General features: G+C 38.0%; 1 protein-coding gene across 14 annotated transcripts in view; it reads left to right on the top strand.

Annotated features, from left to right (window-relative positions):
- Positions 1–23,229, top strand: part of ASPH (aspartate beta-hydroxylase) — a 120,742-nt gene that overhangs the window by 83,953 nt on the left and 13,560 nt on the right. For all 14 annotated transcript variants that reach the window (XM_063326933.1, XM_063326939.1, XM_063326943.1 and 11 more), the window contains 7 exons: positions 1,221–1,371; positions 2,435–2,571; positions 8,148–8,246; positions 8,914–9,003; positions 13,723–13,860; positions 20,776–20,911; positions 21,753–21,844. In XM_063326933.1, the coding sequence (XP_063183003.1) occupies positions 1,221–1,371; positions 2,435–2,571; positions 8,148–8,246; positions 8,914–9,003; positions 13,723–13,860; positions 20,776–20,911; positions 21,753–21,844 (843 nt within the window). The remainder of the gene's footprint in view (positions 1–1,220; positions 1,372–2,434; positions 2,572–8,147; positions 8,247–8,913; positions 9,004–13,722; positions 13,861–20,775; positions 20,912–21,752; positions 21,845–23,229) is intronic.

Genomic DNA, 23,229 nt, shown 5'->3' with positions numbered 1-23,229 from the left:
AGGAGCAAAAGGCAGAACTTAGTTGTTACATGCTGTTTGCTGCAGCTGGTAAATCAACGCAGCAGTCAAGCCTTGGCTAAATGCTGCTTTTTGCTTAGTGGGAATAGGGAAGGGGATTTGGAGTTTTTATAGAGAGAATGTTAAAGGATAAAGAACCCATATTTGTATGCGAGCAGGCTTAATTAGCCTTTCCTTCTGGAGTGAGTTCTGTTTCGGGTGTTCTCATCCAAAAAAAGAGAAAGTATTGGAAAATAAGCTCTGCATTCATAATACTTTTGAACTGTGTTGGGATATCTTAGGAGAGAAAATCCTTGTATTTTCATAAATAGTGGGATAATACCACTGCACTAGATGTAATAAAAGACTGCTTGAACTCCTGTTAATCAAGATGAGCAAACCTTGCTCTGCTAATTGACTTAAGAACGAACGTAAGCGAATAAAAAGAGATGTGTTTGGGAAGAATGCATTAAACACATGAAAATGCATGCATTTGTATAAACAATTCAAAGTAACGCTATTACAGCTATGGAAACAAATTACGAAAATGCCATACCACAAGTGAAATCGGTAGTAGCTTCCATTGGCTTCACTAAAGCTATAAATTCGCAGCAGAGATCTCATATATCCTTTGGTCTGCTTCTGAATTTAATGAACAAATTTAAGTTCTGAAAGAGTTGTAGCGTATTTGTTCTATCAACATATGCAAGAGTGAAGCCAATTCCTAATTAGTTTTCTAAGAAAGAACGTAAATAAATTTGTGTCAGGGTATATGAAAGAAAAGTTTGTTGGTGTGTTTTGATCTGTGTATTGCTGCCAGTGCGAGACTTAGTACACAAATAGCCCATAGGCAACAATTTACACTTCTTCCACATTATTAAAACAGATTGCTTCATTTATTTTTGAAAAGCAGAAATTATGAGTTCTACAAATGTTAACCAAAAATCTGTGTTAATGTATGTTTTAGGCGCAAATTTTCTCATACTTATGCTTTCAAATAGTTTGCAGGAAATGAGAATTAACAGTCATTCTAATCTACCTTACCATAAAGCACAACCAAATAAGTTTTCCAATGTTATGACAAAATTATATAGGTTAAAGATAATTCTAAAATTTTTCCCATAGTCTAACAATTGCATAGTTTGCCTTTGAAGAAGACAAAGTTATTTTTAAGAGTAATGGATTGTTATGTGTTCTAATAATGGTTTTGTGATTCTTCCTAGTCTGAAGATGACTTAGCTGAGAAAATGAGAAGTAATGAGATGCTGCAAAAAGCCATCAACACATATGATGAGGTGGTTAGTCTGCCAAATGTCCCTTCAGATCTGATAAAACTGAGTTTGAAACGAGAAGCAGACAGGCAGCAGTTTCTTGGTAAGATTTGAGGATGGTGTAAAAACATTTTGGAAGTTGTGTGAGCAAGACTTTCAAAAGATCACTAAGGACTTAAAAGCACCAATTCAATTGACTTTTCAGTAGTATTCCTAATCTCTCTAATGCTTATGAACAATATTTTCAAATTCTTTAAAATTTTTCTGGGGTACCAGTGTATATAATTGTTTGTATGATAATAGTGTCTGTAGACAACAGTGCACTAGGTGCTACTAGAAGCTCTGATGGGAAGCGGTCAAAAAATCTTTATTGACAGAGAAAGAAGAAAATGTTCATCTTTTTCTACTGAAGCTGAGGGAAATCATGAGGAAATTAATGGCATACACAGAGTAAACATAACCAGAATAAATTTTCAGTAAACATAGAGAAGAATGGAATTGAACTCAGGGGTAACATCCGAAAGTTTAGATCTGAATTCTGTGATGTACAAGAAGTGCTGATTAGAATATGAGTCACAGTCGACTTTGATGGAAAAAAAAGTTCTGTTCCCATGGGTTGGTTTTTAATATCAATTTGTTTTGATCTTGCTGTTTTCCTCTGCAAGACCTCATCCAGGAAGTCAAGGAACGTACTTAATTTTAAGCACGTAAAGTATGATTAATTTTGTAGTGGAAATATAGTGGAACTATTGCTTAACACTAGAAACATACTTAATTACTTAAACAATCAAGACTAAGTTTATTTTGATATGTTTGCCTAGTTTTGTCGAGCACTTTGACATCTGTGCATGAAAGAGCAACCAAAGCTTTAATCATGTTGTTACTGCTACACTGTCAACAGTTCTCCACTAGAGGCTACCATAACACTGGGTGATACGCGTTTGCAGTGGTTTCCTGAAATATTCCTTGTTACGGGTACACCCCCAGTGACAACGAAGCAGCTGAATATGCTCCCATCTGCACAAGTTTTTTCAAGTTCTGCTTCTTGATCATTAGTGAAAGTGGAACACCTGGCTCTGATTTGTGTTTTCTTAGATGTTGTGTAAACGTCTTACTACTGTTACTCATATCTGTAGTTGCAATTAAGTCTTGTTCCATCAAATTAGGTCGCATGAGAGGTTCCCTGGTTACTCTACAGAAATTAGTTCAGCTGTTCCCCGGTGACACTTCCTTCAAGAATGACCTTGGTGTTGGTTACCTCTTGATAGGAGATAACAGCAATGCCAAGAAAGTATACGAAGAGGTGAGCTTCCATTCCAGCCAAGGGAAAAAATTACTTGCATTCATCTGTTCATTCTAAAGATTGCCTGCTTTTAACTTTTTTAGTTTTTAAACATTTTGCAGGTCTGGTTTTGAAGGGTTAATACAGATATGGGTTTTTTTTATAGTGCAGTTCTTAATTATCTTTTAATTTTTATTCAGATTTCCAGATGCTGTCATGCTAAATGTTTTTTCTCATAGACAAAGAAATGCAGATTTTTTTTTTCATATGCTTGATAATAATTGATTTCTTATAACTTCTGGTAGACAGTTTTAGAATATACTGACAGGGCAGATAGATGTAATGCATGGTATAAAAAATGTATCTCATCTGCAAGACATGGAAAGCAGAAGTAAGCCTGTTTCTTTACAGGTACGCTGTCTCTAACCATCTGAGAAAGTAGCTTGCGTTTTCATGATTTTCGTAAGCAGGCTAAATTCTGTTTTTCTTTCATGATGCTGGTAGTGTGGTCAGTTTATTGCATTTATATTGCTATCTTATATGGTTATCAAGCTGGGGGAAGTTCACTGCCAGGAAGAGACACTTTGCTTCTGTGATCTAGAAACCCCATTATCGTCTGGAAACTCTGACAGATGCGGAGCTTGTTGTCACTGGTAGAGCACAAACTGTCAGCACTGGATCCGTGATGGTCTTGTTGATGTTGGCACACTTGTTGGAGTGCTTGCTTAGTACAGGCGTAGTACGGTAATGGGCTGGTTGTGTAGACTGAGGACAAGTCAGCATGACTAGTACCACCTCCTGAGAATAAAGGCCCAGTTTCTCAGCCCCCACATCTGGGAGTCTGAGGGGATTCTTATCTCGGGTGGTTTCTCAAAGAGAAGGAGAATGTTCAGCCACGTGGTTGGAAGCAGAAGCTGAAACCTTTTTTTTTTCTTTTTTTAATATTTTTTTTTCCTCAAGCTCCTCTGGTAGTCTCAGATGTTGCCAGAGTAATGTTTGCTTTGCTACTTTGGCTACATTGTAGGTCCCTCCATAAAACATTTCTGTTCAATAATTTTTGGCCTGCTGTCAAAATTTCTCAGAGGATTGGAAACGTCAGCTTTTAAAGATAGAATATATTAACTTGCTTCTTAAGCTGCAAGGAACATAAAAAACCAAAAATGTACTCCTTTTGGGCAAGATTTTCCTGCGCAATTTTTCAGTATTTTTCTGCAAACAATATAGATGCTACAATTTCTTAATATCAATAATCACAGGAGTTTTTACAAAGGAAAGAAGGTAATGAATTTGCTATATAATTACTTTGATACTGAGTTTGATATACTTCAGAAGACATGAATACTGCTCTGGTTAAGAACAGATATGCAAAACGAGAACTGGTCTACTTTTAATATATTGTTTTCCATGCTTCCATAGACTTTACCCAGTGTAATTACTCTGTTTTGCGGTTCACTAACCACTGAAATAGAATAGATCATAGTCATGTTCTGTACTTGTAAAAGAACAACAAATAAATACCTTTTAAAAGGAGTTGAATTTATTCTTTTTAAAAAACATGGGGTTTGTCCATATTCTGGCCCTTCCTCAGGCTGAATTCCAACACAGTAATGTATTTTTTTTTTCTTTGATGTAATTCAGGTTAAATTTACATGAAGAATTTTAAGAAAGGAAACATAGCCAAAGAAACAGGGAGAAGCTCATGTGTACCTGCTTTAATTCTTCATTATACTGAAGGCTTCTTACGCGATTTTGGGCAGATTGCGTAGGGGGCCATATGCTCTGCTCTTGAGTGCTTCCCTCAGCTGTTGCAATGCATATTTAGAAAGTGATTGGCATATGGTTTGGAGCTTCTACCATAGGTGCTCAGGCTCTGTGCAAAGTCAATAAAGAGTGGGACGGACTGTGAAGAGTGGTTCTGAGGGCCTCCAGGAGACATCTTCCTCTTCCCATGATATTTGAAAGACCTGGGAAACTTCTGTAGTGTGATTAAATCCTTCATCTCACAAATGTGGGACAAATTAGTCATTTGATAGAAAAAGACAAGAGAGTACAGACAAGATCATGAACTGCGAACTGCACAGTAGATGCCTCCGATATTTGCAAATCCTGGGTTCTGCTTCCCACTGTAAGGATGTTCATACATCCTTATTCACTTATTCAAGTGTTCTTTAATGCAGAAGGCATGGACATCTAGGAAGAGAGAGCAGAGCTCAGGACGCATCCTCAAGAGGACGTACCCCTTGTTTGACTAAAGGCTCAGCTTTTTGCAGATTCCCCTCTGGTGCTGTTCTTTTCTTTGTAGTTGTCTAACTTCTTGTGTATATGGTATTTCTTTTTGCTCCTCAGGCAAGTTCCCAAGTAGTTGAACACCCTTCTGTGCAGGAGAACCTAGGCTCCAAATATCCCATTTCCTGGGAATCTGCCAGATTCTTTGGCAAAAAGCACCAATGTCCTCCCTTGCCTTCCTGCTATAACATTTCGATCTTAACTCAGTGTTACCAGTGTGTGTTAAGTAAGCATGGGCTGAGCACATGTAAGAAGCTGGACCCTTCACAGGCACGTTCCCCTACCACAGTATCACAGTATATACCATTTCAGACCAGACTAACTGTAGCTGGCATCATCTCCAAGGAACTGAATAGATGCCCAAGGAATCCTAGTGAATGAAAACTTACTGCTTTACGTTTAATAGCCAGTTTACTTATTTTCTGTTCAATTCTTGTCGTTTTTGTATAACCAGACTTAAAAATTGGGATCCAATCAAAATTGTTCTAAAATTATTTTCCCCAGATTTATTATGTCTTAGCAGCTGTTGAAGTGTTATATACAAAAGTCTTAAATATGATATGTTCCTTCTTTTAGCTACAGAAATGATGTGTGTAAACATTGAACTTCATATCAAGAGAGTTTTGTACATACAGCTGTAGCGTGGTATAGTTTAACTGATACAAAATACGCTTTTCTGTTATGCGTTTATCACACTGTGCTGAAGCACAAATGGAAAATGGTGTCCAATTGGAGAGGATTTCAGTTTTGCCTAATATTAAAGTATTTTCTTTTGAACGTTACGCTTAGCGACATGGAAAGGCAACATTAAAGTAGTCCTAGTAGAATTCAGAGCTATTTTTATTTTCAAAGAAAACATAATGTTAAAAGTAGTCCTTGTAGAATTTCGAGCTATTTTTGTTTACAAAGATCTACAGATTATGATAAAATACAGCGGAAGAGAACTCTATAAGACCCGTTACTCTGCTAATAGCACTTTTTCTGCCTGCCATGCTGAGGCATGTCTGTATGGCTCAGTGCAATGTTATATAGGCACGCACAAGCCAGCTCTGATTGAGCTATCTTAGGTACCAAAAGCAGAATATCCACATTAACACAGTACTCTGCCCTGGCTAATTAGCCATTGATAGCCCCAGAGGTTAATTTCTATATTCATGATTAATATTTAATGGGCTATGAGCAGTTTAGTAAAACTTATTTCTAAACATAATTAATATTGCATGCAGCAACAGCAACAGAGTAATACAATTTACATTAAATACTTCCAGTGTAATTTCTGCTGATTGTATCTCTTCACTTCTCTTTAGGGGCCCTGAATGTAGATCATGCCTTAATGCAACTCGGCATAGTTTAAATGAACTGTAATACAGAAAATTCTATTCTGTCTTAATTAATCAGATAGCTTTATCCTATAGTTAAAGGAACTGTAACGAAATTATATGGCTAATAAATATTTCTGTCAGTCATTTTATTTTACCCTGCAGGTATAGGTTCTTGGATCAAAATGGTTATACACAGAGCGCTGTAGTCAAAAGGTGTAAGATGCGTAAGGTGGTAGCGTGTTCTTGTACTAGAGATCCTATGAATTGACAAGTTCACTTTTTGCTAATAAAGTGTCATATTGTGGACTTCAGATAGATTCTCAAATTGATTGTTCCTTCATGGTAGCTCTTTTTGGCAAAAATAAGTGAAATGCTACTATTTTTAACTCATAACATTTTATACCCATGTTGTGGTGATTTTGGTTTTGCTCGGGTGTAGTTTGTATGTAATAGGGTTTGGGAAAGCAGAGCAATTGGCCCAGAGGACTTGTTATGGTTTTCTTGTAATTATTTTGATGGGGAAAATTAGGTTAGACGCTTACTGGAAAAGGCAGAGGGAAATGGCTATAATGCATGGAGACATTTTACCCATGGCATAAATTTAGTAGCTTCAAAAATGGATTTAGGCAAGAGAAATTGCTCATCTGTCCATTGTTTTGTGTTTAGGAGCTGTGCTAGACAATTAGCAGGTATCAGCCTCTCTAATTCCAATGGCTGCCAGACTCTTGTGATGATTCTCATAGACTGAGGATCTGTCCTGATAAGACTGTCCACTCTCTAAGGAGAGAAGAGATGTAACAACAGATTAACTTGTCCATGTAATTGATATCACACAGGGCTGTAAATGATATTGAATATATACATCATAGAAACATGGAGCTGGAAAGTAGTTCAAGACATCTTTAATTTACTCCTTGGCTGAGGCAGACCAAATGCACTTAAATTATCTTAGTAATGTTGGGAGTGTATGTTTCAGAACTCAGGCCAGCCAGCTTCACATCCCTGTTCCCTGAAACATTCCCCCGTACGCTGGTCCTTTCCTAGAGCCGTCCCTGTACTCACAAATCTTTCACAGTCCCCATGAAATATCCATCTCTGGATATTTGCCAATGGTTTTTCCTTTTCTACAAAATTACGGTCAGGTTATAACTCAGACATTATCTGAATCTAGCTTAGGATATAAAATCTTTTAGTTTCACTCAGCACACTAGGTCTTGGTCTTGGTCAAGGAGTGAAGCACACAACTATACAAGAAAAATCTATCCGTCATCTTGTAGTGTGAAAGCACATTGAATCGCTTCTTCATTAGACCTTGCGTTACCATCTGATAGCTTTCTCTTGGCCAAGCAAGTGTGAGCTCTTCCGGAGAGTGCTCGGGTTCACCGTAGTGCTGCGAACGCCCTTTGCGTTCCCAGGGTCTGCGCAGTCCCCTTATGTGATGCAGGCATTATTTTACAGCATCGTTCTCAATTGTACGCACTGTGCTTCACAGTGTAGTCTATTTTCTCTTGCCAAGACTAGTTTGCCACCAGTATAGACCTATCTAACTTCAAACTATTTCAGGTGTATTTCTACACCTCACTTCCCATGAATGTGCTGTAGATTTGTTCCAAAGCGCTTGCTTTTCTTCAGATTAGTCAAACCTGGGATATGTAGCTTCAGTGTTAATGAATGGTGATAATTCTCTAATGTAGCATGCTGTAACTCAAGAGAGAGGGTGGAGAAAGACAGACAACAAAAAATAAGGCAATTCAGAGATTCCAATTAGAATAATTTTACTTCTGAGACTTTAAAGTTTGGCTTGTAATAGGTTTTTTCTGGAGAAGCACAAAAGTGTCAGGGAAAAGAAAGTACAGCCAAGCCAAGAGTTTATCTGAGAGTCATCAATAGAAGAAAATGTCATTGAATCACTAAATAGTAATATGTGCACAGGTTTGTTAATTTGTGTAGATCCATACATGCGTGTTTAATTCATTTGCTCTCAAACAGGTTCTAAGCCTGGCTCCAAATGATGGCTTTGCCAAAGTACATTATGGCTTCATCCTGAAGGCAGAAAACAAGATAGCAGAAAGCATACCCTATCTAAAGGTATTTTTCTTTTCTCAACTACAGTAAATATTTTACCTGTAAAAAATAAAATTGGAATGTATAAAACATGTCAAGGTAGAAGCATACTAACCACAAATCACAGTTTCAGCTGTGTGTTGCAGTGATATTGCTATATATATTGCCGATGAGCTGGAACAAGTTTGTACATCGAAACTCATCAAGTGTTAAACATCAAGTATTTGTTTTATTAGTGGTTAACCTAAGTACATAGCTGTGAGTCTCAAATTGTTTTGTGTTTGTCAGTAAGCTGCAAACTCAAGGTTCTTGAAAAATGCAGAGAGGGCTTGCATATGCTTTTGAGTGTTTGTGAAGAAACATCTCAAAATAAAACCTTAATCCAGCTTGCTTAAAGTGTTTGTGTGTCTGTATGTCAGGGGCAAGTGTCTATCCCTGAATACACCTCTGCCTTGGAAGGACTGAGGAGAGAGGCCATGGCATTTGGAAACTGATAACACGAGAAATGTCTTTTTACTGAAGGGGTGTATTCGTTCAACCTAATTTCTGGGTTACCATGGTGGTTATATTTTATAGCCAATTTCGTACTCAGTCTCTTGCATAGAATTGGCAGCCTATTTACAGCAATCAAACTCTTTTAGAAGTTAGAAGTCCTATTGAAATTTCTCTTATACTTTTTTTTTTTTTTTAGGAAGGACTAGAGTCTGGTGACCCTGGCACAGATGATGGACGCTTTTATTTTCATCTGGGTGATGCCTTGCAGAGAATGGGAGACAAAGAGGTACGCATTTAACGTGTTCTTGCTTTAAAGCCTAAGTCTCTGATGGACTGCAGAATCCAGAAAACCTTTTTAGCACAGGCTCGATGTTGAAAACATGGGTAGTCCTATTGCAATAACATCCCAGCACATGCGTGTAGAGGTAGAGATGAGCAACAGCAAAAAATCTGCCATTAATGTGACAATACAATCTCTTAGCATCCCTTGCCTTAGAACTAACCTAACCTTTTGAAGCTTGCACGGGGCAGTTTGAACCAAGGAACCAAACATCTTTCAAAAATTCAATGAAAGTGTTTCTAGAGTCTGTTTTATGCTCCTACCACTTAAAACAAAGATTTTAACTAGAGTTTAAAAAAAGAACATTTACTTGTATATCACTGTATAGAAGTTCCCTCATAGCTCCGATAGCAGTGTTCTGTAAACCTCCCTTCTTTCCCAAAATGACCTTCCGCACCAATGAGTATGTGATAAAAGAAGACCATGAGAGGACTGAATGTGTGGGCTGAGTTATGGTATTTGTTCAGTAATTAAAGCAGCAAACAGCTCAGAAAAGCAGAGATTTGCGCAACAAATCTGTTGCGTGCCCAAGAAAAGCAAGCATGTGCAACTGAAAGCCATGAGAGTTTTCAATTTCTTAATTTAAAACCAAATTTAATGTAGAAGACAAATTTAAATTTGTAAATTCATACTGTTGCCATGGTAGGGGAGCAAAGGGCTTTTGTTGAAGACTGTTGTTAGTAATGGACTTTACAATGGACATAAATTTAAAAACAAACAAAAAACAAACCAAAAAACCCTACTCAGGTTCCTGGATGGGAAATGTGTAAAGAATAAGAATAAAAAAAACCCATAGTGGAACTGATTTTTTAAATGGTTATCTACTAATAGGTCTGAAATACTGATACCTAAAATACTGTAAAGAATGCTGACCTCTTGAGTATCTTGGCCCAGTCGGTAGGCAGTTCTCCAATATGAACATACATACACGGCGTCTGCTTGTGCATGCAGTGTCTCTCTGTCTGACTCTGCCCTCTCAACAGAAAACCAAAAAGAAAATCCCTATATGCTTCTATGGGATATTCTGGGTTGAATGTTTGAGCCTAGGGTATCCCATTACGATGTTTGACTGAAGATACCACATTGATGTAATCGACATACATCATCGCAATCCCCAGGTTAATTGTGTGTTAATGTTTACGGAGTTAATGGTCAAATCTTCTGTAGAAGAAGTTTTAATTGATGACAAATGAACTTGGCATAGAGGAGACTTTTAAATTTATCAGTGGAAAGTCCACTGTTAAGCTAAATTTTTCTCACTGACCTTGCTAGACTTGCTGAACTTCAAGATTTAATCAAGGAAACAGATCAATATTTAAAGAACGTGTGAAATTGCTATCACTGAAGGTTTGTTGAAGGTAGATATTCGTCTATTAGAGCTCAATTAGGAATTATGAATGTGGTCTCGGTAAGTGTTAGGGAAACAGTGTTGAGTATGCCCTTTCCAACTATAATTTGATAAAATGCCAAACTGACTTAAAAAAAGATAAATTAGAACTGTGGAAGGTATTATAGAACAAAGTGCCATTCACCTAGAACCTATACACTGAGTGCATCTCAAACACTTACTTTCCTGGAAAAGAAGTTATGCTGTTGCAGCTGTCATGAATAGTACAGTGGTCATTATTTAGTCTTTCCGCTGCCAAGATCTGCATGCGAAAAGAAAGGTTTCTTATGGAAATGCAGGACTGGAAAGGATGAGTGAGGCAACCTAACCCTACGCCATGCTACCAAAGGCAGCGTCATAGCACAATTCTTCTAACAGATAAGGATTAACAGTATTATACGTCGTGATTATAGCTGATGTATCTTAAAGAGCACCAACATTCATACTCATCAGTCAGTGGCTGAAACAAGTAATTCATCCTCCTTATCATTTGGGCTAACTCCAGACATTGCAAATGAATGCAGGCAGTCAGCATGAACAATCTATTGATATCCTACTGCCCTTACAATTTACATCTTGGGGAACATACGTTATAAATCATTATGCTTCCATTTCAGAGACTTAACCAAGATAACATCAAAATTTATAGATATACTGTATATTACCCAAAGGGAAGACATAATTTTTTTTTTTTTCGGACCCATACTCAATTTTACAAAACTTCTTTATGGAAAAAAGATAAAAGCTTATATGTGCTCTGCTGTTATTCTGCTCATCCACGCTGTTTTTCTGTAGTTCAGACAAATATCATAAGGCAACATTGTATTACGACCTTTCCTACATACTTAAGAGAGTTACAGAGATCAGAGAACCACATTTTTTAAAAGCTTGAAGAAAATTTACAGACTCTCAAAAAATATTCTATACTTACAACATAGAGACTTATGTAAAAATTTGAAAACAAAACCATCCAAAGCCATTTCTTACCTTATATCTGAAATAAAAGATCTGTAAGATGCCTGAAAATTTTTAGAAATAATCCATTACATGTAGAATTTCCAATTTTTGTTTTCTTGACTGACTGACTGCTAAGACCAAGTAAGTCTTAGTAAGTCACGCACTGTTCTCATGGCTGATTTGTATCCAAAAAAGTCTTGGTTTTCCTTCTAGTTTACTGGCTTCAAGGTAAACGTAAATAATAAGCTGACATAAACTGGTGTCCTAGAGATGTGTTTATTTGATTGTATGTTTCGCTTTCCATTAGACCCCATACATAAAATGATTATTCTGTAGCTTAAGGGTTACTGGGTTACTACTGTGGGTCTGTCTCAGTAAGTCTTTTGGTTTAGCCTTCGTGTCAAATGTGGGCAGATTAATGGACAGCTGTCATATGTTCATGAGTTAGAACAGGAGAAATGACTCTCTTTGAAAAACAAGTAATAATTAAAATAGTTAGGCATGCAGGGAAACTACTGTACCGGATTGCTACTGGGGACAGTGTTCATCTTTTCCAGATGTCATGGTTTAACCCAGCCTGCAACTAAGCACCACACAGCCGCTCACTCACTCTCCTCTCACCGCTGTGGGATGGGGGAGAGAATCAGAAGGGTAAAAGTGAGGAAACTCATGGGTTGAGATAGAGAGTTTAATAGGTAGAGCAAAAGCCCACACGCACAAGCAAAGCAAAAAAACCCAAGGAATTCATTCACTGCTTCCCATCATCAGGCAGGTGTTCAGCCATCCCCAGGAAAGCAGGGCTCCATCACACCTAATGGTAACTTGGGAAGACAACCACCGTAACTCCAAATGTCCCCCTCTTCCTCCTCCTTCCCCCAGTTTTTATTGCTGAGCATGACATCATACGGTATGGAATATCCCTTCGGTCAGTTGGTGTCAGCTGTCCCGGCTGGGTCTCCTCCCAACTTTTGGTGCACCCCCAGCCTGCTTGCTTGGTGGGGTGGTATGAGAAGCAGAAAAGGCCTTGACTCTGTGTAAGCACTGCTCAGCAATAACGAAAACATCCCAGTTTTATCAACACTGTTTCCAGCACAAATCCAAAATATAGCCCCATACTAGCTACTATGAAGAAAATGAACTCTACCCCAGGCAAAACCAGCACACCAGATTTTCCATACTCCTGATAGAAAGAGAAGTGGAGGGTTTGTTTTTTTGAGAACTTGGTGGTTTTATGTAGAGTGAGACAAGAATAAATATCGGGTTGGGTGAAGGAACGTGAGAACACGGTCCAAGTTTAGATGAGTGACGCTTAGGCGGCGGTGAATTGGACAGGTTGCAGGCTTGGTAGGGAGCAAATTTCAAGCGGTGTAGCTGGAGAAGGACTCTGTGCATGACTCCAAGTAAAGAGGTTTTTGGACCGTTTTCTGTTCAAGGCAGGGATTGCTGCCAGCTTCAGTCCCTCTGCTCTGGACTTCTTACCTCATATCTCCCTACTTAGCTGTCCTGTCATATCCTTTTTTCTTCCATGTTGTCTAAAATATTGCAGCTATAGCAGCAATGCTGGACAGGAAGGAGGCAGCTATACGTTGACTTCTCTGTGTATGGTTCATCACGGTGCTACTCATGCTGGATCTTTTCTTTATGAGCATCTCATTGTCGTCTTTTGCCAGACCTTGTTTTGCTGCTATGCAGGGTAAAGCAAATTGTGGAAAGGGAGAGTAAGACAAGCAAAGGTCTAGTATTAACCTCAGTAGGTTTCTACCATGTGGTTAGTTAGTTCTGGTGTGGGAACAAATATTTGAAGAAACTCAAGTGCATATATGCATTAGGTAATTAAGTAACAATTTAGATCCACAAAGTCAGTACTGTTTTCATCGTCACAGCATCTCCATTGGCAGCAGAAGGCAGTCATCTTTAATTCATAATTCATTCATAATTCTCAATAGAGAATTGAAGCATAGAGAAAACAAGGTTGACCAAGGTGACAAACAGTTGGATCTCCAGCGCCTAGATTACTGGCCGTATTTGGTGTGAATAGTTGTGAGAAGATTATCCTATTTTGCTAATGTTGGATTAGACAGCCTTGGCCAACTGATCTATTTTGGAATGGTTAGTTAGGGTTTTTTGAGGTTGGTTTGTTTTGTGGGTGGTTTTCTTCCTTTTTTCCTTTTCTTTTTTTCCTTCTGTTACTACCTTACATTAGAAGAATAAACCTGGCATCCAAAGAGACAGTCTGTTACCTTATCAAAAAGGCATGTTACCTTTTTAAAGTGGGAGCTCAGCTGATATGAATTTCATTGTTAACAACTGCAATATTTTAGGCATACAGGTGGTACGAACTTGGATATCAGAGAGGTCACTTTGCATCAGTTTGGCAGCGGTCTCTCTACAATGTTAAGGGACTGAAAGCTCAGCCTTGGTGGACAGCAAGGGAAACTGGTTATACGGAACTGGTGAAGGTAAGGCAGTTTGTTTCTATATACTTGGATTTTATTTTTATTTTTTTAATAACAACTGTAATCTAAGGATTTAAGCAGAGAAAATGCCAGTCTACAAGGCCTGAATCACTGCCTGTGAGTACCAGACACCAATCTCGGACTGAGCACAAGATTTAACTAAGATGCTATAAAATGAGCTCAGGCATTTTCAAAATTGAGAATGGCGACAGGATGGCTGAAATAATTAATAAATACAAAGTTTGCATGGTAGACAACCATAATGTCTCAAGTGCTAAAAGGACAGCAAACTTTGGTAATGTTTAGGACACCCATTGTGAATTTTTAATTAGTCAGGAAAGGCTGTGTCTTTATCCCTTGTGTAATACATGGTGATTTCTTTGGAAGCTTTTAATTGCGTAGGAGAAACAAGAGTAGATTCCCAGTGATGGATTTAACAAAAGATAAAAACATAAAATTTAACTTCTTTAAAGTTCTTTTTTTATTTAATGCAAGGCAAGTAGTGTGGTTATTATTCATAATAATAGTTTGTGTTTCCAAAATTGCGTCATTTTTATTATTTTAATTTTAATAATTTTAATCGTAATTCCTAGGGGGAAAATAAAAAAGGGGGGAAGAACCTTTTATTTCCTGTGTGTTTTAATTATTGGTATGTGGTTTAGCAAAATTATTCTGCTCAAATAATTTAAAACCATAAATGTTTATTTGCAATAGACATAAACCTTCAGAGCAGTTGTTTCATTATACTTAGGTACATAACATGTTAAAATACCTACTATGAAGCATGATTTTATTTAGAAAAAAAAAAGAAATTTAAAAAGGAAGATTACTCCTTGTTATGCTTTTGATGGCAGCATAAATAATACTAGGAAATTTAGATTAAAGTGTGATTCTCAGTGTAATCTCAGTCACACCATAAAAGCAATTAGCTTTATGGACTAGCATTTGGGAAGATTTCAAATGTGCGTGTATTGAACTCATTCTTGAGGAACGCATAGGAATAGATACTCCCTGCCATAAAAGAGATGGAGAGGCGGAAAACTTGTTATCATACTTTTGCCAAACAAAAAAGAAAGAATATGTATTATTTTATTGATGGTTTAAAGCTATCTGCAGTGATGTTTTGCAGTCTCTTGCACATAAACAATTCAAATTCCTGAGTCACAGAAGGTAATGGTCCCTTCACCCTTGGCGTGAGGAGACAAGTCAGCTTTGAATTAATTCAGAAATAATTCAGTTTCCTGTTATAAAATGAGCAGTACTCCACCTTGAAAGGGATTTTTCCAGGTAGACCAGACGACATATAGAGGTCTTGGTTTGGATCAGCATCCTGCGTGGCTCCTAGAAGAGCCATTCAGAAGACCGACAAGGATAGAAGTTCACCCCTGACTTCCACAGCACAACTGCCTCTCTGAAATCCACTCATGCCTCTTCAGTCGTTTTATGGTATATTGTTTTAGCTGGTTTATTAGCAATATGTCATTGAATCTGGACTAAATTTTGGCTGCTCATTTACTTACATAGGTATGATAATTTGGGAGTGGTAAGATTTTCGTTTTTCAGGATAGCGTTTGCAATTGAAAGTATAAACCTAAAACACAAGTTAAATGCATAAGGAAAAATATTTGTGTTGTTGCCTTTCCCTCATAACTCAAGAAAGTACTTGAAATTTTGAAAGAAAGCAGGCTTTATTCTAATAACATATGACACTGCAAGCAAAATTTGAAGTAGTGTTCTCCAGAAAGTGTCAAAAAAAATCATTGAAGCTATGGGTTCTATTAATTTCTGAAATATTCCAACTACTCTACATGTTTTAGAGCAAAAAAAAACAATCAGTAGTTATTCCTTACTGCTTCATCTCGTTACGTTCCTCTTACATCTGTGCAGGATGCGTGGGAAATGCTACCAAATCTCAATGGTAGAATTTGACATGGAAAATGCTGTATGAAGGGCAATGCACTGGAGGCCCTGACCCTCCCTCCCTGGTTCACCACTTGTTGTTAAATGTGAACAAGCTGTTTTCAATAACTGAGGGTTTATTTGTGGCTAACCAAGACAGTGCTAAAGCCAGACCAGCAGCTTTTTTGAGTTCATTCCACTAACCGGCACAGCTGTGGTCAGTAGCATGTGATAGCACAGACCTGGCTTGGTTTTGTTGTAAAGTGTCATTTGGTTTCTTGTGACTGGAGATGGAGGTGTGAATTTTGACAGTGCCTTGCTTTTTCCACAGAAAACCTGAAGAAAAAATTTGTCTTTTTTGGTATTCCCTGTTTAGTAAATTCCTTCTAAGGGGCGTTCAGCTCACCTAACTGTAGCTATACAGACACGAGGCATATTGTTCTAGTTGACAGGTCAAAAAAGAGGTATTTCCAGAGGATGATTAATTTTCACTACATTAAATAACTATCTAAGGATGGCATGTGTCTTTCTGGTATTAACTTTCCTACTGCTTTACTAAAAAAAAGAAGCCTAGACAACTAATTTAGGTCTGATGTTTAACTGCCTGATGGGTGAGATCAAGACAATCTCATACTTTTTTTACTTCACTATTGCCTGCTTGCCTTTTAGTTTCTTTAAAAAAAAAAAAAAAGACTGAGAATATCTCAATAGCACTTAACAGGACATGTATTATGGTGGTAAATCATGGTTAGTGCTACTGTGCCAAAAGGAAGTGGATCTTTGCATCTCTTTAGCTGCTGCCCGTTAATGCTTAAGTTTTTTGCGGTTTCCTTGAAAAAATTGGAAGGGGTGATTTAAGCCATTAAATTAGGAAGAGTGTGTCAAGTGACTTAGCTAGAAATGTTCTATTAATGTTTCTGATCTACAATATTTCAGGCCTTTGGGTCTGGAGATTCAAGAAATTCTTTCTTTCTTGTTTGAACTCTGCTGAAAGCAAACCTTACTTTTATCTTTGAAAACCTGTCCTCCTCTCTTGGGACAAATAGCTTTCCATGGACAGTCTTACTAAGTCATTGCGTCATTTTCTGGTACCTTTTGTAGAACCCCACTATAGCATTTTTTTTTTCTGTCTGGTGCCTGTTTAAAAAAAATATTGAGAGGTACAATGCCATTGGATGCTAGAGACTTTTCATCATTCTGAAACTAATACATAGTTAATGACCTTTGGAGCACTGTGTCCAGTTCTGGGCTCCCTGATTCAAGAAGGACAGGGAACTTCTGGAGAGGGTACAGCAAAGGGCTACCAAGATGACTGGGGGACTAGAACATCTCTCTTATGAAGAAAGACTGAGGGATTTGGGTCTTTTTCAGTCTGTAAAAAAGACGACTGATAGGGGATCTTATCAATGCTTATAAATACTTAAAGGGTGGGTGTCAGGAGGATGGGGCCAGTCTTTTTTCAATGCTGCACAGTGACAAGACAAGGGGTAGCAGGCACAAACTTGAGCATAGGAAGTTCCACCTAAACATGAGGAGGAACTTCTTTACTGTGAGGGTGGTAGAGCACTGGCACAGGCTGCCCAAAGAGGTGGTGGAGTCTCCATCTCTGGAGACATTCAAAACCTGCCTGGACACGTTCCTGTGCAACCTGCTCTAGGTGACCATGCCCGGGCAGGGGGATTGGGCTAGATGATCTCCAGAGGTCCCTTCCAACCCTTACCATTCTGTGATTCTGTGACCTAGGTAACTTTGTCCTTTCCTCATGTTGTGTCCGTTAACTTTTGGAAAGGACTCAGAGGATGCTTTGCCAATAATGTACTACAGTGAATAGCTGATTGATTAAAGTAGATCTCGTAGTGTCGGTTTTCTCTGATGGCTTAGATTTTATTAATTAAAAGTTTAAAGTGCAGCAAGAAAAGCACAGAAAGAGAATTAGAGTACTGGCAACAGCACATATCCATAATGTTTTCTGTAGAGTGACAGCTAGGCCTTAATGGTTTAGATAATAATAGCTAAACATTCATATTTAATGGAGAAATTAAATTGAAATATGCATTTAAAGCATGGCTGGATGCTTTAAGGGGAGCCTTGTGTTGAAAAGAGCAGAGATGATGAGTATGCATGCTGGTGTTCAAGCACTATGGGTGACCGAATGGGTGCAAGGAATCTATTTTGAAAGGTTTAAAATATTGCCCCTTACTTGAAGGTCATCAGCGTTGCCCAGCAGAGAGACAATAGCTGATCGTGAATACTCTCCTACTCTGTCCCAGTAACAAAGTGAAATAGATTGAAGTCTTCACCATGATTTTATTTTATAGTCCAATGGACTAAAATGGATGTGTGGTCAGTAGTTATGCCTCATGTGAGGACTAGTGACCTCTTAATATTTGCCGGTGTCATTTATGACCATGCATTGAAAGGGTTTGGCAGCACAGAGTATGGATTCTTTTAATATAATAGTCACACATAAAAATAAACCAATATTAAGAAATCCCTATTCAAATATAGTAACATCTTTGCCAATAAAATCTACATTATTGCCAGATGTAAAGCAACTGTAAACTTCCATCATTGTTAGGAACTGTATTTAAAAAAACATATGGAGGTTTATGTGAATCAGCTGCTGAGAAACAAGTGCACATGCTCCCAGTGCTGTTTGCCTCCTGATTTCTTCATTTGAAATCAGGATATTGCCCTGAATATAATATAAATTTGTTGCTATAACCTGAGGCTTGAATCCCTATGTATTATGGAGCGTAAGCGTATTTAACTTTTTTCTGTAGATACCAGCTCTTGGATCAAAAGCCTTAAGTCCAAGCCCTGAACTTAGTCATTATGCTTTAATGGTGTTATGCCTTTTTGCCATTCAAGGTATGCTAAGAGTCTGTAAAATCAGGGAGATCGAGGCTGATCTGTGTTTGAACTCCTGTAACTCCCTGCTTCCTTTCTACCTGGGAGTTGCCCATTACTCGTAGTAAAGCACTGTCACTGTCTTTTATAGATGGGGTCCAGGTTTTCGTGATTACGGAGTTGTTATTGATTTCAGTGCGAGCTATGTCTAAAACATTGAGGAGCTAGTTCAAAATCAATGATACGTATTCAAATCACTTCATATCCAACACGTTAGGGAAGGAATCTTAAAAGGCAAGGACAAACATGCACTTTTGGAGGTTAATTTTTCAACCCATGGCACTTGTGAAGGATTAGAGGTGACAAAGCAGCTGTTGCCTGCAACTCCTTGGACCACCAGTGCTCTTCATGGATCATCATGTCTGCATGGATGAATGCTTCCTCTTATCTTTTTTCAGACAAGGGAGTAGGAGTAGTTTGAGGAAACAGAGAAGCACTTGTAACATCTTTTAAAGTTTTCCAGTTTTGTTGATCTGTATCACTTAAGCTTGAGGCCTGTGTAAATGTAAGTTACTCTTTTCTTCCTCTTCTCCAGCCAGTGCAAAATCAGGTACTCAAGCTGGTATTTCCTTTTGTAGATATGGTAGCGCTGAATCAGTACGAGCACTGATTCATCTCTGATCAGGTGGAAATTTTCAGTCTTGCGTCGTACCTAGCATTTGGAAAAGTCAGTTTTCCAAAGATATTCTAAGAAACTTTTCTAGTTAATGTTAAGTGTTAAACTAGTGTTATGGGAACCCATCAGTGGGAGAGAATAAGGTGAATGCGCCAAGAAAAATGATCAGTGCTCTTCCCCTTTACAATATGGATGAGAGAAAAAACAATGTGCTAGGAAGAAGGAAGTACTGAAATAGCGGAAGTGCAATCTTAATTTTCCTATATCTTAGCCTACCTAAAAATGTTCTAATGGGAGAAAGTTGCTATATTATAGACAATTTTCTAGCTGAGCCTTTTATGATGTATCAATGTGCAACCTATTTTGTGTGATCAGCTTGTCTCTTAATTGAAAAAACTCAACTGGAAAATGCAACTGTTTAATTTAAATGGGGAAGGCTAATAACCATATGGAGTTTTAAGGCTAAAAAAGGGCAGTTATATCACCTAGTCTCACAGACTTTTGAGTTTTACTCACCTTTACACATCACATAAAGACGTAGTGTGGGAACACACATTAGCCTCTTTTCGGTATGAAATTGATTGAAAATGTCTTACAGCAATGCTTTGTTCAAGAGCACAAAGGAAAAATGAAAACTATTCACCCAAAATAAGGTTTAGTGAGTAAAGTAAGCAGATGGGAAATGGAAGTCACTTTTATCCAGGTCCATTGTTACACTGTGGGTTTCTCAGTTATATTGCTGTAATATTAGAATGACTTATTATTGGTAGAATAAAAGGGTTTTTTGATCTATCTGATTTTTACAAATATAATGTCCTAAGGCGGCAGAGAGCAGAATTTTTAATTCTACAATCTTGTGGTTTTGGTATGTATGAAGTACAAAGCAGCTTACAGATTTTTAATGATTGTATCCATAAATCATCACCTGGCATTTCAAGTTGTATTTGATCTTTTTCAATAGCATTAACCTGTGCAAGCGAATCTTTGCAAACCTTTTTAAAGGTTTAAATCATAACTGGCAGCTTAAGTGGCCTGTTTACATTTGTACTTGTTGAACCGTGATGTTCTACCAGCACCTGGAGTTCCAGGTTATGTGAGTGGTTTTCTAGCCACAGGAGTGCTTCCAGGTGACATGTGTTGCCTGTGAGAAGATCGGTACTATTCCCAGCTTGCAATACAAAACTATCTCTTAAGGAGCCCTTAGGCTAATCAAAAAGCAAGACGACGCAAGGTCTGCTCTGCAAGGAGGCTGAGGATTACTGAAATTTTATGATCTCAATGTAATTGAATCTGAGGAACGCTGTGAAAGTTGGTTTTTCTGCCTTAACGCGTAAGAAGGGAATTGAATATAAAGAAACTTAATGATGATGATGAACGCTTTTTTTAGCGCTTTTAAATTAAAAAAAAAGTTAATAACGGTAAGGGAAAAATAGAAACTGTACTAAAGCCAAATGCAGTGAGTTCTCAGTGCAGTAATGTGGCTCTCACAACAGTCCTTAGAAAAAAATTGGAAGCTCATTCGTGATGAGGGGCTTGCTGTGATGGATAAAAAAAGAAGCCTCTTCCTGCCTGAAGATGAGAATCTACGAGAAAAAGGAGACTGGAGCCAGTTTACCTTATGGCAACAAGGTAAAACGTTTTGTATTTCTTCTCTTTCCCCAATTTCACTTTCTCGGATTAATATAGTGTGATAAGGAGTAGCCACACAGTTTTTCCAGAACCGTTTCTGTAATCACTGAATCTGCAAAAGAAGGGAGCTAGTAAAATAGTGTCTGAGACCTCTGTGATGGTAAATAAGAGTTCTTTATTCTGAAACACGTTGTCCCCAAGCACTTTTAAGAATCTCTTGAGGGTAATGCTCCTCTTCTGGCAAGACTGCCAACACTTTGCATGGGTAATGCATGGTACAGATCAGCCTGAGGGAAGGCAGGAACATGGGAGGTGGCACATCCTTAATATTGTGTTGTCAGCTAGGTGAGATCTGTCATTCAGAAATGGTATGAGCAAAAGCGTACGCTGCCCTGTCCCTGAGCCGTGCAGCGGGAAGCCCAACTATTGGAATGACCTTAAATCCTTATAAGATTCTGCATATGAAAGAGTACTGTAAAATAAAATATTAAAAGCAATTTAGAACAAAATGTAACCTGGCGTTGAAATGGTACGATGCTGGTGGCATTTTTCATGGTTTTTTCTAGGCAGCCTCATTAATGATTATACTTCTAGAATCATGTTTAAAAAATGTTAGAAAGCCTGCTCTTCACAAAAAATTTAAAAGCAAAGATGTGGTAGGCTGCTCTGATATTACAATGTATTAATACTTCTGTTTCATAATCTGTAAAATGGGAATAATAATATTTACCTGTCTCTCAGCGTCAGCTCTTTGACAGCTTTGTTGCTCTTCTGCAAAGCAGAAAACAAGGAAATGTTTGTTTGTTGCTCTAACCAATGCTCCATCCACTGTTTTCACTAGGAAGAAAAAATGAGAATGCTTGTAAAAGTGTTCCGAAAACATGCGCTTTATTGGAAAGATTCCCAGAAGCTACTGGCTGCAGAAGAGGACAGGTACCTGGCAAATTTCTTCATTTTTACAAATTCCTCATGCCAGGAGCAGGTATGAGGAACGTGTATAGAGGGATGCATGACCTTGGTATATTTGATGGTGTCTCAGGCACACAATGAAGTTAACAGTAAAAATATGCCCAATTTTAGCCTTCAGCAAATACAATGTGAAATATGTTAGCTGAAGCCTTTCTCTGGACTCTTTAGTTGAGCCATTTCACCTTGTGTCTCCAGGAAGTTCGTGGTAGGTGAGTAGTTATTTGCCACGGGTGGTTCAATCAATAAGTAATGACTTACTAAACCTCAGCCCTAAATGACCTGGTCTGACTCGTAGCTAACCCTGCTTTAAGCAGGAGGTTGGATTACGTCCATTCTAACATGATTTTTTTTTTTTTCTGGTCTGAACCTGACTTTACAAGACTAATTCAGTGAGCCAGATTCTCACTGTGATAAACTTCACCCATCTACCCCAGCCTGGCTGCATTAGACAGAGGAAGAGTCACCTCGCGGAAGCCAAACGACAGTACTGCTGTCGCGTGCTTCTTTCCTAAACGTAAAGGAAGGAAATTTTACATCCATGAGCTGTGGCCTTGGGTGCCAACAAAGCTTGCTTCAAGTGCCTGGTCTACACTGACTACTTGGCTACAAATTAACCTCATTAAATCATGCAGTAGACTTACATGGTGTGGATCAATACATGCGCAGCTGAATGAATGGCCCAACACAGATATCATGTTGTTCTGTAGGACAGAATTTTTCATTATTCCTTTTTTTTTTCATTGTTCTTTTTTTTATTATTCTTTTTTTTCATTATTCTTTTTTTCATTATTCTTTTTTTTGTTATTCTTTTTTTCTTTTTTTCATTATTCTTTTTTTTTCAATTTATTATATTTTATCTGTAACGATTACATGAGAATAACCTTCATGTCACATAATTAAGGATGCGAAAGCTGGAAAACACGATGCTAGCACAATCCTAATTCAGAGCCTTGAGAATAGGCATTCAGCTTTTTCACCAGACTCTCACTTTTGATGCACAGAAGCGCACTAGATGGCTACTGCTGTGGGAATGAACAAGGCTATTGTTTCATTGATTTGTTGCAAAGGCTGGTTGTAGTGAATACAACTGATGAGAGAGGTCATCACACTCAGAGTGGCTAACAGCAAGAAAACTGCTTTCTGTGGCATCTGTAGCCAAAATGGATCTATCCCAGAGAGCAAATTCTCTTTGAGAGCTACTATTTTGTCCATCATTTTTTGGCACCTCACATGTTATCACCAGGATATGTTTTGTGGAAACATTGTGTATTCACAGCTATAGCTGTAGTCGTGTTCTGAACATATAAAATGTAAAAAAATCTGAAAAATGGTGCTTTAGAAGTCTTAAG

Source organism: Chroicocephalus ridibundus, chromosome 2 (genome assembly GCF_963924245.1).
Source record: "Chroicocephalus ridibundus chromosome 2, bChrRid1.1, whole genome shotgun sequence".
NCBI classification, from domain to species: Eukaryota; Metazoa; Chordata; class Aves; order Charadriiformes; family Laridae; genus Chroicocephalus; species Chroicocephalus ridibundus.
This window is presented reverse-complemented; position numbering and strand designations above follow the sequence as displayed.